The sequence below is a fragment of the Pezoporus flaviventris genome, unplaced genomic scaffold (assembly GCF_033815535.1).
Source record: "Pezoporus flaviventris isolate CSIRO_AGI_PZ_B2104156 unplaced genomic scaffold, CSIRO_AGI_Pfla_v1 ptg000001l, whole genome shotgun sequence".
NCBI lineage: Eukaryota > Metazoa > Chordata > Aves > Psittaciformes > Psittacidae > Pezoporus > Pezoporus flaviventris.
This window is the reverse complement of record NW_026892549.1, coordinates 26244835-26261071: the sequence shown is the minus strand read 5'-3', so window position 1 is coordinate 26261071 and position 16237 is coordinate 26244835. Positions and strand designations below refer to the sequence as shown.

The window sequence follows — 16237 nt, the reverse complement described above, 5'->3', positions numbered from 1 at the left end:
TTGGCTGCAACATGCACACCTTTACATAATGAACTACACATGGGCAGATCATCTATCTAGTTGTTTAATTGTGCTTGGGTTAAAGCTCTGGATAAAGAGTTTATTGCTACCTCATGTACTAATTGTCTGCGTGAGGCTGTTGGGAGTCTCAGTTCACGCTGTCCACTACTGAGGCATTAAGTTCTAAGAACACACCCTCCCTCCTTTGACACTACATAATTTTTGTTCCAATTGCATTTCTGATTTTGTCAGTGGAAAAACATCTCCAGCATTCTTGGTTACCACAAGAAACAAATGGTCACATTTCTAGCAGGCACAGTCATACCCTTTAAGTAGCCTCTAGGTTGATTTGCTTTTTGTTTTGCTGTTTTGTTTTAGTACCTTACTTTTAAGACACAAACTTATTCACACTACATTATCCTGTTAGAAAAAGAATGGAAGTATATCTAGTGTTAAAGATAACATCATACAGATACTTTTCAATGCTAATTTGTCTATGACTCCAAAATGTCTCATCGACTTTTTTTTTTTTGAATAGCTAAGCAATTTTTGTAGCTGAAATGCCATACTTCTTGTGGAGTTGTCCAGCAGTTTACCAGCTCCCACAATTTGCCAAGTTTTGAGTGAAATGGAAAAGCTCCTTAAAAGGTTATAACAATTCAGTAATTTCATACACTGGAAAGGTTAAATTTGAGCACTTCTAATAGAGAAGACCCTGTAGAATTTACTCAGCTTCTTATCAAAACACACAAAGAAGATGAAAAGAGTAAGAAAAACAAATACCTTCTTAAAAAGAAGCTATTAGCATTGACTTGCGAAACAGAAGTTTGATCAATGGGATTGATTTTAGCATTTTTTAATAATTTTTTTTCTCCCGGCTTTTTAGGATCTTATTAAGGATATACAATATTTTATAAGTAAAAGCTTGTGTTGACATCCACTGATATTTCTCTCTTATTTAGCGTTATTTCCTCAGAGAAGCAGAACAGTAATCCAATATTTAATATTTTTTGCAGTTAGTAAAGTAGTGAAAAAGCAGAAAAAGTACTCATTTAGACGGAAGTAAAAAGTGCACATTTTCTTGAACACTGTAATTCGGTGTATAACAGAAATTACAATAGCCTAATAAGCCTGAACAGAATAATAGCCATCCAGGCTCACTCTCAAATGTATGTCACTGCTTTTGTTCCATTTAAACAGCTCACCTGGTGCAGTAATCTCTTCAGTTTCAATAACTGAGTTTTTACAGCTGTGCAGTCTTGGACCATGTGCCGAAGGGTCATTTCATCAAGCATCACAGTAGTCTCTGGTAAGCCCACCACCTGCCTAGGAGCCTGGTAAAAATTTGGTGCTCCATAGCTTTCAAAGTGACCAACAGGAGATTCTAGGTAGTTTGATCCCCTAAAAAAAAAAAAAAAAAAAAAAAAGGAAAAAATACAAACCAAAAAACATATATATTTTAAAACCACAGCAATTGCAAACTAGAGCTAGAGAGCATTTAGTAAAAAATGAAATGTTATGTAATGTGGGCCATATTCATATACCGTGGCATACAGCAGAAAATAAATAAATCAGAAAATGCCAATGCTATTTCACTTAAATGTTGGGATTTCTTCCCCACTCTGCACACATCTCTTGGGGACTAGTAACTCCAGTACCCTAAAAAATATTGCTATAAACTGTCATTCAAACTAGCCTGTAAGAACTATAGGATTACATTTAATTTAAAACACATGAATAAGTAAAAAGTTCTCTAAACTTACAAAATTCAAGTAATAAGACAGTGTAATGTTTTTCCATAGAACATATAATTTAGTCAAGCATTTATAATACCATATAAACACAAGTAACATATGCTAGGATTAAAAACCTTGACAGAAACAAAAATATTGAAAACAAATTGTTACAAAACTCAGTGATGCTCCCACTCACACATGTATTTACAGACATAAAACTATTCAGAAAATGTCGTGTACTCAGTATTACTTGAGACCTGTTAGTGCCAAAATAGATTGCTCATGACAGTATTTTAATGATTTGGAATAAAAGAGTAGTTCTTTACCTGTTTAAATCATTTTTACCATGGATACAGTGATCAGTATGGCCAAGATGATAGTGATCCTGCGTATTCCATCGCTGCTGTGGTGCTCTTTTCCAAAATCCCTCCTGATGTTGCCTAGCATTTCTGTCTTGTCTGTCATAACGACTCATATTTTCACATTCCTCTACATAAGGTTAAAAGAAAAAAAAAAGGCAGCTGTAAAATTTGTTCCCAAGACCTTGTAAATAAAATTTTGAGTATGTGCTGGTAACAGATACAGTGTAAAATCTGTGGGGTTTTATTTTCTTTAACTGATTCAAAAAATGTATGTATCTTAGAACTGTAAAGCAGATTTCTGTAACAATGTCACACTTCTACCAGCATATGAACTTGTTACAAGAATAACAGTAACCTGTAGCAGAAACTATAGAAATCAACCTTAACAGTATTTTCAGTTTAAGCAGAAAATCATTTGGAGGAGGCAGAGCTATGGTGAAGAAAAAAAAACACAAAAAATCAAAGAGTAATGTTTTCCTGTTTTTCTTACTGACGGATTTTCAGGCCTTTAAAAAGTTCAAACAAACAACACAGAAAGATGACATTTTAGAAAAAGGCCAGTACTTCATTCCAAACAGAACATTTCATTTTTTAAAATAAATAGGATGAGAGATGTATGTATCTTTGTATTTTTTTTTTCAACTTCAGAGACATTTAATCGTTACTTACTTGGACAGAAAGCCTAATTTAAAAAAAAAAAACAAACAAAATAATCTCTTTTTAAAACACTAACTTCTGCAAAGCAAAGCAGAGCAAATTCCACGAACTTCTTGAGGGAACAAAAGCTGTATTTGGCAAAGCTTGTAAACCACAAGAAACAAAGCCAAAACTAAGGCTATCCATGCAGTCAGACACAGGAAAAAAAAAAGTAATAAGCTGCTATCCTGCCATCACACTTGCTCCTTTACTTACCCAAGGAGTTTTTGCTCACATTGTCAGTTCTTTGCTAGGAGAATAACTCTACACAGGAAAACATTGTTTTATTCGGCTGCCTACTCGGACATAGTTGCGCACAAGACGCTCATAAACAGGCCTTCCTTCCTGCTTAGTTCCCAGCCTGCGTGTTGTTGGGAAGTGAGCCCAGTTTTACCCTGTGATTTAAAACTGCCATCCTCACTCACTGCATACTTGTTGAGCTAGAACTGTTTCTATAAATAGCGTCTAAGCGGCATCCCAGACTCCAAAGTGAAACAAGGAGGGTTTCTGAGGACCTGGAAAGTCTTAAGAGGCAATGTCACTGAAGTTGCACATAACTACGAGAGTGCTGGCAACAAACGCTGTTAAATATTATTGTAACAAATACTCATACCTACAATTCAGTTTTTATCATCTACTTTGATAATCAAAAAATTAGTTAAGAAAATAATCTTGTTCATCGAAAGTAACAGAAAATTTATTTTCCTTTCCAAGCTTCCTTCTACAGCTCATAACACATGAAAATTCAACTGGGTCTACTCAAAACAAGCCCTTGATAATTTTATATGCGATTTCATTATTATGATTCCCAGCTTTATAAAATGACATTGAGACACTGACTTTTTCATGCAGTCATGTTTACTTATAAGAAAGCCTGAAAGTGGCTTTTGAATTTGTCTTTTCAGATGCTTTTTGCTAATTCAGTACTTTCAAGAAACAACTATACCAGAGGCACCTAGTTTATGCCATATTAACTTTATGCGGAAACTCAACTTACAAAAAAAACAACAAACAAACAAAAAAACAACAAAAAAACCACCCCCCCAAAAAAAAAAACAAAAACAAAAACAAAAACACAAAAACCACAAACACAAACAAAAAAAAAAACACAGCAGGTTGTCAGCCACAAAGCATATTCCAGCTATACAAACATTATTGATACTTAGCTGTAGAAGTGGATTTAAGTTTATTATTATATTGATGAAATTTAGAAAGCAGTGGATTAAAAAAGTCATCTCTCATTTGTGTCTAGATTAAATGGGAAACTAATTTTTTTTCTTTTTGTGACATTCACCTTTAAAATGCACATATTCTTTAAATTTGTAATTTGAAATAGAATTACTGATGCAGATGCAGTGCATGTTAATGAACAAGGAAACTTATAAGAAATTGATCTACCCTTTAAAAATGTTTCTTAGTTTTTCCCCAACAGAATTAGAATTACCCTTATTGAAAGAATATCCCATAGGCTTGGACTGTTAACTGTTCTAGAAAACTAAAAAAGTAAAAAGATGAAAACTGTACACTTATTTGGGCAGAAAAGCTGAATATTAGCATTATTTTCAATAAGCACCCTTCACAGAAGTCCTTTGGAAAACCTATTCTGAGATTTAAGATATTAATTTCACATTTCATGATGTGCCACCATGGTACATAGTAAATTCTGTATTTATTTACTGATAATTTGGCTTCATATCTAACATACATACAGGAGTCTTCACTTGTGCCTGTTATTACAGGGTAGCATGCTGCAGTGCTCCACATTCAATGTTGCTATTCACCTCAAAATATATTAGCCTCCATTGAGCTTGGAGAATAAAGCTAATACCCATATCACTTGATAGTAACAATTTTTATTAATAGGTCAGGAATGCCCAAAAGCAAATGTCTCTGGTTTTCCAGGACAGGATTTGAGAAACCATGACAATAATCTCCCTTACCTAGTTCACTCTAGTCCGCATTTGTATTATTTTAAGGGCATCTAGCTACCACTACCCTCTTTATGAAAAGTTTGCCAGTACACACACTAACCACAAGAGTGCATAAAAAACATCTTGAAAAAAACATATTGTAAATCTTCAGGCTTCTGTTACTCTGAATTGCATAAAATATATTAGGATATATTGTCATTCTGTAGGAGAAAATAATAATAAAAAAATAAGGCTGTCATTCAAAGCTAAAAAAATGCTGTTCTAGCATTTTCAAGTGCAGCTGAAGCACAAAACTGAAGGACTAACTTAAAAGTTTGACATTTATTCTACCAAAATAATTTTAATAAACAGAGTGCATGCAATAAGTTTGCATTTTTACATGAGGCAGAAAATTTCTAACTTGAGATTTCTTCAAATGCAAGAGTTGTAATTGGCAGAACAGCAATATTACATTTCATACATGTCAGAAGAGGTGTTGCTTACAGAAAAAAAATTAATAATACATTGTCTTATTAAATCAGAAGTCAGAAAAATACAATTCAAAAATCTCCTAAGTCCATATTGCAGTTTCACATTAAGATTGCTTGGCTAATTTACTAACCTTTATCATGAGGTGGGTCCTCTGGTAGGTCCACGTCAAGCATGAGATCATCATCTTCAAGATCGCATGAATCAAGATTATTCAAGATATCCTGCAAGAAAGAAAATATGAGATATAGATGCTTTCATGATATTTCATTTACCCTACTGCCATAAAAAGCTTATTCCAAAGGTTTATTACATTTGCATTGTACACATATCCAATACTATCAGCAGCTTCTTCTCTTTAGAGGCCAAGATCAACTTTACCTGAGACAATTTATACAAACAACAATCATCACACATCTAGTAATATGATACAGTAACAGTGCTAGTTGAAATAAATATGGATTAAAACATTTTTGTGCTTCACACCTATGGAATACTTCAGATTTTTCTTTTCATTAATATCCTGCCTTCCCCCCAGTTGGAAGCATTTTAAAACAAAATTATTTTGCTCACTTAGAAGATGCTCTATCAGCTTATTTTGGCTCTAGTACCATATTACCATAACATTGAAAGGAAGAGGGGGAACCTATATGTCATCTTGACTTTTTGGGCCAACAAACAAAATATGCTACTACCAGCACTAACCTCTGCTGCCTTTTATCTTTAAGACTGTGGTTCACATAAAGCTGTTTCTAAAGGAACTATCAAACTGTCACAATGCATGTGTGTGTGTTAATAGTTCAAGAAAAATGCAATGAAGTGTGATAGTACTAAATGAAATTATACATATTACGTGTAGTTAGTCAGGTGCATTAAAGGACTGTAGTCAGGGCAAGTCAATTCAGTGTTAGAAAGGCAGAAACCGACCCCTCTTCCTTTAATACCAAAGTAGGAAAAACTCAAGAGTTGAAGGCTGTAGAATATTCCAACTTATGGAGCAATTGGATGCTGCCAGCACCATGCTACTGAAAAGCTACATCAGGCAACAAAGTGTGGAAGTTGACCGGAGAACCCAGAATGCGTTTTACTTATTTACTCAAAGAAGGCTGGACTTATTAATACTAAATGATTACAACACAAAATAGGTCTAAGGAAAATTTTAACGGTTATACAGCTAACTATTGAGCTCTATTTTCCATATCCCACAAAAAAAAGGCATTGCTTCAAGGCACAGAAACAGATTCAGGAACTTCACACCTGTATCTTTTTTTAAGAGCAGAAAGGCAGTTCTTCCTTGGGTTTAATAGCTACACCTACAGATGATATGTGGGAACAATATTGAAAAATTTACCAAATATAAAGTAAATGAAGTGTTTTACTAATTATGTCACACTGGATAATAAAGTGATTGTTAAATACTTAACCAAATACTTCCATACGGACTACCAATACACTGCAAAACAATATTCACTTAGAAAGGTATCCCTTTGCTGGCTACTGTTAGATCACTTTGTGAGAGATGCATAGCTGAAAAGGAAGAACATCAACAGGAATGTCTCAACTGCTGCTCTAAGTGTTCTTTAGCAGTCTTCCTATAATGTTCACAAAGGACTACTATATCTTATTACAAATCATAGAATCACAACATCAGTCAGGTTGGAAAAGACTTTTAGGATCATCAAACCCAACCATTAACACAGGACTGCCAAGACCACCACTAAACTATGTCACTAAGGGCTTCATTTACACATTTTTTTGAACACTTCCAGGGACGGTGATTCCACCACTTCCCTTGGGAAGCTTGTTCCAAATGGTGAAAAAAGCTAAGTATATTTTAAGGTTTTTGGATATTGTGACACACAGAACATTAAACATTCTACAATTCTGCCGGGGAAGTTATTTATTGACTTAGAAAGGAGAGTATGATATGAAAATAGTTAATATGTACTTTGTAAAGCACAAACACTAGAAAGGACAGATGGAATACTTGAGACAGAACCATCTGGCTTTCTCGTATTTCGAAGTCCTACCTGAAATATTTTGTTTACATACAGCATCCCAAGTATTTACTTGAAAAAAAATGAGAAACAATAAAAAACACTATGGAAAAGCTTCACAGAAATGGAAGCCAGTTAAATGAAATGTGGATTGAATATCTGGGAGAACAAATTTCCTGGAAAAAATTTAAATTAAAACAAAAAGTAGTAAATATATACAGGAACTAGAAGAATTTTAACTAGTATGTATTTTTTAAACAATCCTGCAAAATATAAGTGTGATTGAGAGGTAGCTTTGGTTTTTTAGTTGACACATTGTTTCTCTGTCATGCTTTGATCTTCCAAATTAGTACGAGCAAGCATTATTTTCTTCTACTGCAGGAAAATTAATGAGCATGACAAATTACAAATAATGGCCACAAACATCTAAGGAAGTTGAAAACTTTTGCTATTGCTACGCACAAGCATTAAAGCGAGTACAATATAAAAACATAGTGTGTCAGAATGTCAACTAATAAACCTAGATAAGCCACTTCACTCTCTTTGTATCACAAATTCGCAAGTCTAATGATGTCAGAGAAGGTCAGCATTTGAGATGCCACACATTTTTCTGTCAACAGAACATTTCATTATGCTTCCCTAATTACACATTCCTGCACCACACTGAAGCGATTCCATGTGGGAAAACACAACTGTGAAGTTTTCGTAATAGGTAGACCACATGTCAATTCAATTTTTAGTTATTCCCAATGTTATCTACTTGGAAAACAGAATGTAAATGTACATGTCAGCAACATCATCTGGAGATCGCTGCAAGACAACGTGGTTTCATCAACAGATCAGTACAAAAACGCTGTATTTTCAGATTTCTATTGTTATTACTACTGTATAATGAATTGAAGTTAACTACACAGCAGTAATATTGTTAATAATATGTGCTGAACAAATTATCATCATGAAGTGACTCTGGGCAATGAGTTAGAGCAGGAAACAAAATCTTCAGAAGTGCATCAGCTCCAGCTCCACAGAATATTACATGTTTCAGCAATTATTAAAAGTTACAGTAAGAGATGAATCCTATTTTATTTGTATAGTTGAAAAGAATAATGCATGCTGTAAGGGCATGTAGCTTCACAAGGTTGATTTAGCACAAGATTTTCAAGATGGCACAACCTACAATTGGGACTGTGAAATCTTAAGTCAAGCTACAATGCTGTCCAAGATCTCCCTCCAGAATTTTTTCAGGTTAACAGAGGTAGTAGTGCTTTGTTCTCTTACAGCATCAGAGCAGGAAAAGCATTAGGTGAGAAGCAGTTCATGTATGATTAGTGGCATAAGTAGTCACATACACTGAGCAAGCAGAGAACTACAACAGCAGGTAACACTTGCCCTGCATAAAGAGGTGATAAAAGACTAAACAGAGGCAAAGGTAAGGCTGGCAAACAATTTATTTTAAAACTTCACTGTTAAAACTGGATGGATATTATGAAAGATAAACACGCTAGGTTATTTCCAGTATATATCTTAAAGTTATTTACCTATGAATACAGCAGTAATTACAGGTCACTTTGCTGAATGACAGCACATTATAGCATGTTCTATTTATTTAGACATACTTTAATCTCTTTGCACAAACAAATCACCACTAGGTTAGATCAGACTTCAAACTTGTAGTTACTCTTGCAGTACCACAACGCATTCCTTTTATTGAACACTTATTATAGCAAGTATCAGTAATGACCACTATGAAATTAAGGTTATGGCTTCCATTAGTTAAAGGGGCTTTACTTATTTTGAACATTGTAAGTCTTTATGGACAATGTTTTATGCTTATTTTTTCCCTACATCTACCTTGAGCTGATTTTCAGTTTTTAGTAACAGGATAAACAGTTTCTTTGAAACTGTTGAAAAATGAAATAAAGCAGTTTGTCCACACAAAATTTTTTCTTCAGTTGTTATGTTAAAAAGATCTAATGGACACAGACTAGAAGAAAGCTTGACATTTAAGTTTATGACAGTTAAGCTAATTAACATATCAATTTTAAGCAATGGCTTAAAGAATGACATTTAAATTGTCCTAAAATAAAATAAAAAATATATATAACTCCATAAATAAAAGCCTTTTGAAGAGATTTCTGCCAGAATCTCCCAAATACCAGCATTACTTTTATAGGTCTTTTGGATAATTAGTACATGAAACAACATTTTAAAAATACTGTATTATATGGGGGGAAAAAAAAATACTTTGAAAAAAAAAACCAGCATCTCTGTATTACAACAAACTGCTCTGTAAATTTAGAAAAGCAGTTGTCAAATTCACTAAATCATTTAAAGCTGACATGTCTTTGTGACGTTCCATAGGGGAAAACATAAAAAGAAGTCAAACATCCTGGTCAGATGTCACCTCCATTTTACTACTGAAGAAATCCTATTTAAATGAAATGTTTGGTGTCTGTGTCAGCATGACAATGAAGCTATGATACTGTGTTTAACAGGAATATGATACTACGGCAATGATTATATTACCATAAATTTAACAATGTTGATTTCACATAATACCACACAGGAGAAAAGAGCAATCAAAGTCATTTCTTCAGGGAGATGGGGGAAGCCTTTCGAAACAACAGAAGATGTAGCAGTTGACAGTGGGATATAAAGTTATAAATCCCAGATGAAACATACTACTACCTTATTATTAGTAGTCATGTCTCTGCAGCTGTTAAGATCTCCCAGCTGGATGTTTCTAATGTGAACTTTGAACACTACAATTAACATGTAGTCGCACTTACAAAACAGAATGCCTTTTATTTTCTCCAAGAGTTCATTGACTTCACTGAAAGTAGGGATCACTGCAGTGAGCTGGCATAATTTGGGAAAAATAGTGAAAATATACTGTGTTTATATGATTCTCTGTGCTTTAACATTTGAAATGAGAAGAAATTGTACTATTTTGCATCTAGAAGTGATTTATGTCTCTATAGTGTCAAAGTGCATTACTAGTCTTATGCTATACTAAAGGGGCACTGTTTCTTATTTCAAACACACTTTTGCAAAAACTTAGATGTGCTATATGCTCAGAAAAAAATAACAGTTTTAGATGCATGAAAGTCCAGACACTTTCACACCCCTTTACTATGCAGTTGCATATGCTGCATCTCCTATGCAGAGGTGCTAGAATTTAAAGATTTTGGATTTTCATTTAAAAAAAAATAAAATATCTATAGACACACACACATATTTTGAGGAGGAAAAAGACCACAGAAAAAAAGTTCAACAAGCATAAGATAAGCATGAGCAAAGGGAAAATGTGCCCCAAAAAAATCAAGGAGCAATTGCAGAATTTGAGAGCACTATAGAAGCTAAAAAAGGGTATTTTCAGGTACTTAAAGAATGAAAAAAATTTAGTAGCTTTTAAAATTAAACCCTAAACAGACTGAGTCAGCCATCTGGAGGGCAGATAAAAGATGACTGCAAACGTCAAATATGATTGAAGGCTGACAACAGAGAAGAGGGAGACTTCCAGGGTCTTTGTCAATGCTATTTTCCGCATTTTGCAACAGCCCAGGTAGAGAAGAAGTAAGGAAAGACATAGGAATTCAATATGACTCTCCAAAAAGGCAATGTTAAATAAGAACTGAACTGTTAAGGGAAGGCAGAAAACAGACAGAAGAAAAAGACATAGGAAGGTACATAACATACTATAGGCTGAAGAGAAAAAAAAACACTGTAAAAACAAAGTTATCAAAACAGAGAAAACCACAGAGGTTAAAGAGAGAGCTCTGCAGGATACCAAAAACTGGTTAGGAATGGAGTTATTTTAAACACTGTACATTGCAAGTCACATTAAAGATAATTAAGCCCAAAATCCAAACATGTATTTCATCATTTTGTTCACATTCTCTAACAGAAGGTTGCCAAGACAACAAATGCAACAAACTTTATTCTCAAAATCAAAGATATTTTATGTTTTACGATTAGACATAACAGTCTTAAATACCGATTTACTATTCTTGAAAACACCATTATAGAGGCACTGTGTGTTCTACCTAGGTTTACTGAATGTAGATAGGAAATTATTAGCAGAAGTTGTTACCCACTATAGCTTTGGTTTTTAAAGTTTTTTTTAATTACAAAACCAGCCATTAGACCCAGTCAGAAATCTGAAACTTAACAGCATGATAGAAAGAAAACCAGAAATATTAACTATTCTGTTAAGACTTCGCCAGTTCATAAACCACAGCACTTTCCAAACATGCTGTTCAAGTTAAACCCCACTGCTACAAAAAGTATTCCTTCAGTGCCATCTAGCCTTTGGTAATGAACCTACAAAAAAGAAATAAGGTGAGGGAAGCATGTTGACTATCTTCCTGCAGAATTCCAGGAAAAAAAAAAGAACTTTTTCTGAAATAGGCAGAAGCTTTTTAGCAGGAAGTTTCCCATCTATTATCGAGCACAACAATGGAAAGCCATCAGCAGTAAGCATAAGTAGTAGCACAGAAGTAGAGGCTGAGGAAAATCAGTCTTTTCTACAGATTGCTTCCAATCTGTTTTCAGAAAGTCTACCAATATCAGAAGTTTAGCATTACTTTTACAGATTTGCTTCAAATAACTGACCACTTTACACTATAAAGCAATATGTAATTGCTACACACCCCGTTAATTGTCAAAAATAACTGAGAATGATCCTTACTCCACTGACTTGCAGTTGTATTAACAGTGTGAAGTTCAGCTTAAAGGAAAATTGAGAGGCTTCAAATAACTCCCGCTGAGAAAGAAACCAAACCATAACCTCAAAATTCAGAGGAACATCATGGGCACGGTTGCTATCAGGTCAATTATGTGTAGTTAATTTGAATTATACCCTAGCTAGGTTTTGGGGGAATGTGAATAAGACTTGCTTCACAGGATTAATGAGTTCTATTCTTAAACAGTCAGCTTAATATATTTGTTTCTAACTAAAAACAAAACAATCCTCAAATTAAAAAATCCTTATGAAGTTTAATCATGCCAAATGCAAGGTCTTACACCTGTGTTGGAGTAATCCCAGGCACAGCTGAAGGTTGGGCAGAGAAGAGATTCAGAGCAGCCCTGTGGAGAAGGACTTGGGGCGCTGGTCAATGAGAAAATGAACATGAGCCGGCTTCAGTGTGTGCTCGCAGCCCAGAAAGCCAACTGTATCCTGGGCTGCAACAAGAGCAGCGTGACCAGCAGGTCGAAGGAGGTGATCCTGCCCCTCTGCTCTGCTCTTGTGAGACCTTACTTGGAGTATTGTGTGCAGTTCTGGGGTCTTCAACATAAAAAGGACATGGAACTGTTGGAACAAGTCCAGAGGAGGGCCACGAGGATGATCAGGGGACTGGAGCACCTCCCATATGAAGACAGGCTGAGAAAGTTGGGGCTGTTCAGCCTGGAGAAGAGAAGGCTGCGTGGAGACCTCATAGCAGCCTTCCAGTATCTGAAGGCGGCCTACAAGGATGCTGTAGAGGGACTCTTCATAAGGAACTGTAGTGATAGGACAAGGGGTAATGGGTTGAAACTTAAACAGAGGAAGTTTAGATTGGATATAAGGAAGCAGTTCTTTACTGTAAGGGTGGTGAGGCACTGAAATGGGTTGCCCAGGGAAGCTGTGAATGCTCCATCCCTGGCGGTGTTCAAGGCCAGGTTGGATAGAGCCTTGCGTGGCAGAGTTTAGTGGGAAGTGTCCCTGCCCATGACAGGGGGGATGGAACTAGATGATCTTAAGGTCCTTTCCAACTCTAACTATTCTATGATTCTATTCTACATCTTAACTACTTTTGAGTAATTCCATTTTGACCAATCTCAAAATGAACTGCTGATACCACCAGAAGCATCCAGTCACCTGCACTTCCAAAACTATATTCTCACTACATTATCCTGATACATTTCAATATGAACCAAGAATATAAAACACACTGAAATGCCGTTTACTGAGAACCACCTCATATGTGGAAGAACAGTGCTTTGCTAAATTTCGTGTCTCAAGAGGGATGACAAAGTTATAACAGATTGCAGCCTCAATGCAATATTAAGTGTTCTTGAAAAGAAGTGCTTCACATACCTAGAACTGTAGGAACACTAAGACTGAAATTGGGTGCACACATTTCATCCAGAGGGACCAAAGCTGTATGTACTAGAACAACAACTGACCCCAACATGTTTAAAAAACTGCCCCTCTCCTAAATTTCTGATGCTTGACAACAAAAAGCAATTTGAAAAAGATTTAACACCAATGCTCCTATAACTTATATTTAGGTATAAAGAAAAAGGAAACGTCATTAAAAACACCTAGATCGGCACACAGTTATCTTTAAAGTGTCCAGAAACTCAGAGCTTCTCGATGTATGTGTCAATTTGGTTTACATACTTTTAAGAAAATGCTTTTCTTGTTTATACTCATAACTTTGACAAATGCACCAACTTTAACACTACTGTTCTCTTTGGGCACATGTTTACCTGCTCATTATGGTTTGAAGATTTTCTAGGAATAATGAAAACAATGTGCAAAACTTAGAAGTTCAGCAACACAGTTATATAAAGTACACTAGAGTAACTCTGAAGTCCTTCTGTTATTGAAAAAGCTATGGTACTTGCTAGAATAAAGAACAAAATTTAAAAAGGAATAGCCTTAAACTCACATTAAAATTTAACACTTAATATGCAGTTACCAACTTATCCAGGAAACACCACTTACAAGGTGATGAAAAGAAAGAAGCTAATTTCTACCAGTATTTATTCTCATATTTCACACACCAACACAACAGCTGTTGCTCTCTCCATCATCCAAATTCAAAGTGGTCATTAACGGCTGCCACAACTGAAACAAAGGAGTACAACTGAACTTGCCTTGATTTTAGCAGCTAAAACAGCATGAGAAGATTTACTGTGTCAGTTCTGAACCAAGCAGCTCTCAAAGGCATATAAGCTTTCCAATCCCAAAGGAAAAGAAGGTAATTTGCCATAAAAGCTTGTTCACAAAAATGTCATGCTTCTCAAACCAACATCACAAGAGGTTTGTGCACTGTAATACAGTCACATAACCTCTTAATAGTATTTGAGAGCAGGGACACATATCACATTAGACAGAGGCAGAAATGCCATCTCATTAAGTAATTCAGTTTCTTACTACCTCCCGTTGCTGCAATAGTTAAGCTCTGAAGTTGGAGACTAGAGCAGTAATGGGAGGGTTGTGGCTATTTTCACTCTGAAGACAGCACCTTGAAATCAGTTGCTACTTTCATGCCTTTTCCTTTCCCTGCTACAAGCAGAAAACCATCTGCCAGCAAACTCTGCTGAAAGACTGGTTGAGGAACGTTGCTAACAGAATGTACTGAAACAAGTTTATACTCTTAGTTCCATATTGACAAGTAATAATAGATTTTTTTTTTACATAGCAGTTGCAGTTTCAGACTAAAAGCTTAACCGTGGATACATTAAGGATCCTCTCCCACTAATTTAGTATGCCCACAAATATCTGCTCATAATGGAGACTAAACACAAAACTGTGACACTGACTTCTGAGGATTTGAAATTGGAAGCAGTCTACTGGTTTTCCTAATAAAACATTTCAGTCGTAACTGAAAGTTTTTTAGAAACTGATGATATGGAAAACAAATGCCAGAGATTTTTATACTTGTAATATTGGAAAAAGAAAAGCAATTATATCAACCTAATGAAAACTATTAAGTGAGAACAGTACAATTTAAGAGTCAGCATCATTTTTGTCAGATTCTGGAATATGGCATGAAGATGTTGGGACAAAAGAGCATGGAACTTAGATATGACCTTATGAGCTTAACCAGAGGCTACCAGCAACACCAGCTTCGGCTAAGTGGCACTCAGATGCATGCCAGTGAAAAACACCTTTCAAGGCTAACATCTGTATGAGATTCCAATCCCAGAACCACTGTATTTCTGAGCAGGAAGTTTGAATCACTTCATGAATTTTAGAAAACAGAGTAAGGCAAAGCTCTTTCACAGACATCCTAAGGAGAAATGGCAGCTTACCAAGACAACATATTTACAAAACATCCTTTTATATTACAAGTAAAATTCAGACATGCTGTTTGCTGTTTTCTAGAATGCACCAGTGAGCTACAATCTCACAGGAGACTTCATGGGCTACTTCAGTGACTCTTGCGAAGAAAAACCTTGGCCTACAAACCCAAAAGTCAGGCTTTCAGATGAAGGAGTGTGAACAACCACTTACTCACTCTGCCCTTCACAGGACAGGATTTCTGTGATGATCAATGCAACAAATGCGCAGAAAATACAAAACTCCATGCTGCTATTCCACATTAGTGATGGTATGTGCTATACAGCTCTGTCCATAAAAATGGTCTCCAGTATGCTGGGCACAGAGGGAAATGTAGGAGATACAATACAAAGTACAGACTGACACTCTCAGAGTTCGCTCTTAGTCACTTCCCAGAAGGTTCAGATAATTTAACTTCTACAGTGAAAAAAATCTTCATGAAAAACTTAGTAAGAATGAAGCTCATTTTCAGTCTACAATTATGTTCAAGCCTATAAAACCTGCTTTTAATTCAGAAGCATTTTGTGCTGAAAATTCTTCCAATGGCTGTTACAAAATCTAGATAGCACCGCATGGAAACTCAATATTTATCTGTTTGGAATTAGCATTGTGCCATTTCAAAAAAATTTTCAGCACTCCCATTATATACTTCTATCAAAAATCCACACTGGGCAATATATATCTTGTCTCAAATGGCAACCTCTAAGGGGTTCACACTTCATAAAAGTCTCCCAAATGCTACTTTGAAATCAATCCTTGTATATCTGAATAGCTGTTTTATTCCATACTTTTACATTATCTTAAGCTTATATTTTTTTTTTTTTTTTACAGCTGTAACAAATCTACCCAAAATTTTAAGAGCCTAGCCTCTCACGCAACGAGAACTATGCTTTGGTATTAACCCCCGAGGAGGATGTGCAACTAAAGAATAGGTAGAATACCTAGGACACTTCACTGTGTAGAAGTAAATGTATTGGAAGTAAATGCATTGGAA

General features: G+C 35.4%; 1 protein-coding gene across 6 annotated transcripts in view; it reads right to left on the bottom strand.

Moving 5' to 3' along the window:
* The window catches only part of CCSER2 (coiled-coil serine rich protein 2), a 66708-nt gene that overhangs the window by 29108 nt on the left and 21363 nt on the right, over positions 1-16237 (bottom strand). For all 6 annotated transcript variants that reach the window (XM_061449276.1, XM_061449283.1, XM_061449302.1 and 3 more), the window contains exons 4-6: positions 5327-5417; positions 2063-2225; positions 1206-1401 (exon numbers count right to left, since the gene is read on the bottom strand). In XM_061449276.1, coding sequence (XP_061305260.1) covers positions 1206-1401; positions 2063-2225; positions 5327-5417 — 450 coding nt within the window. The remainder of the gene's footprint in view (positions 1-1205; positions 1402-2062; positions 2226-5326; positions 5418-16237) is intronic.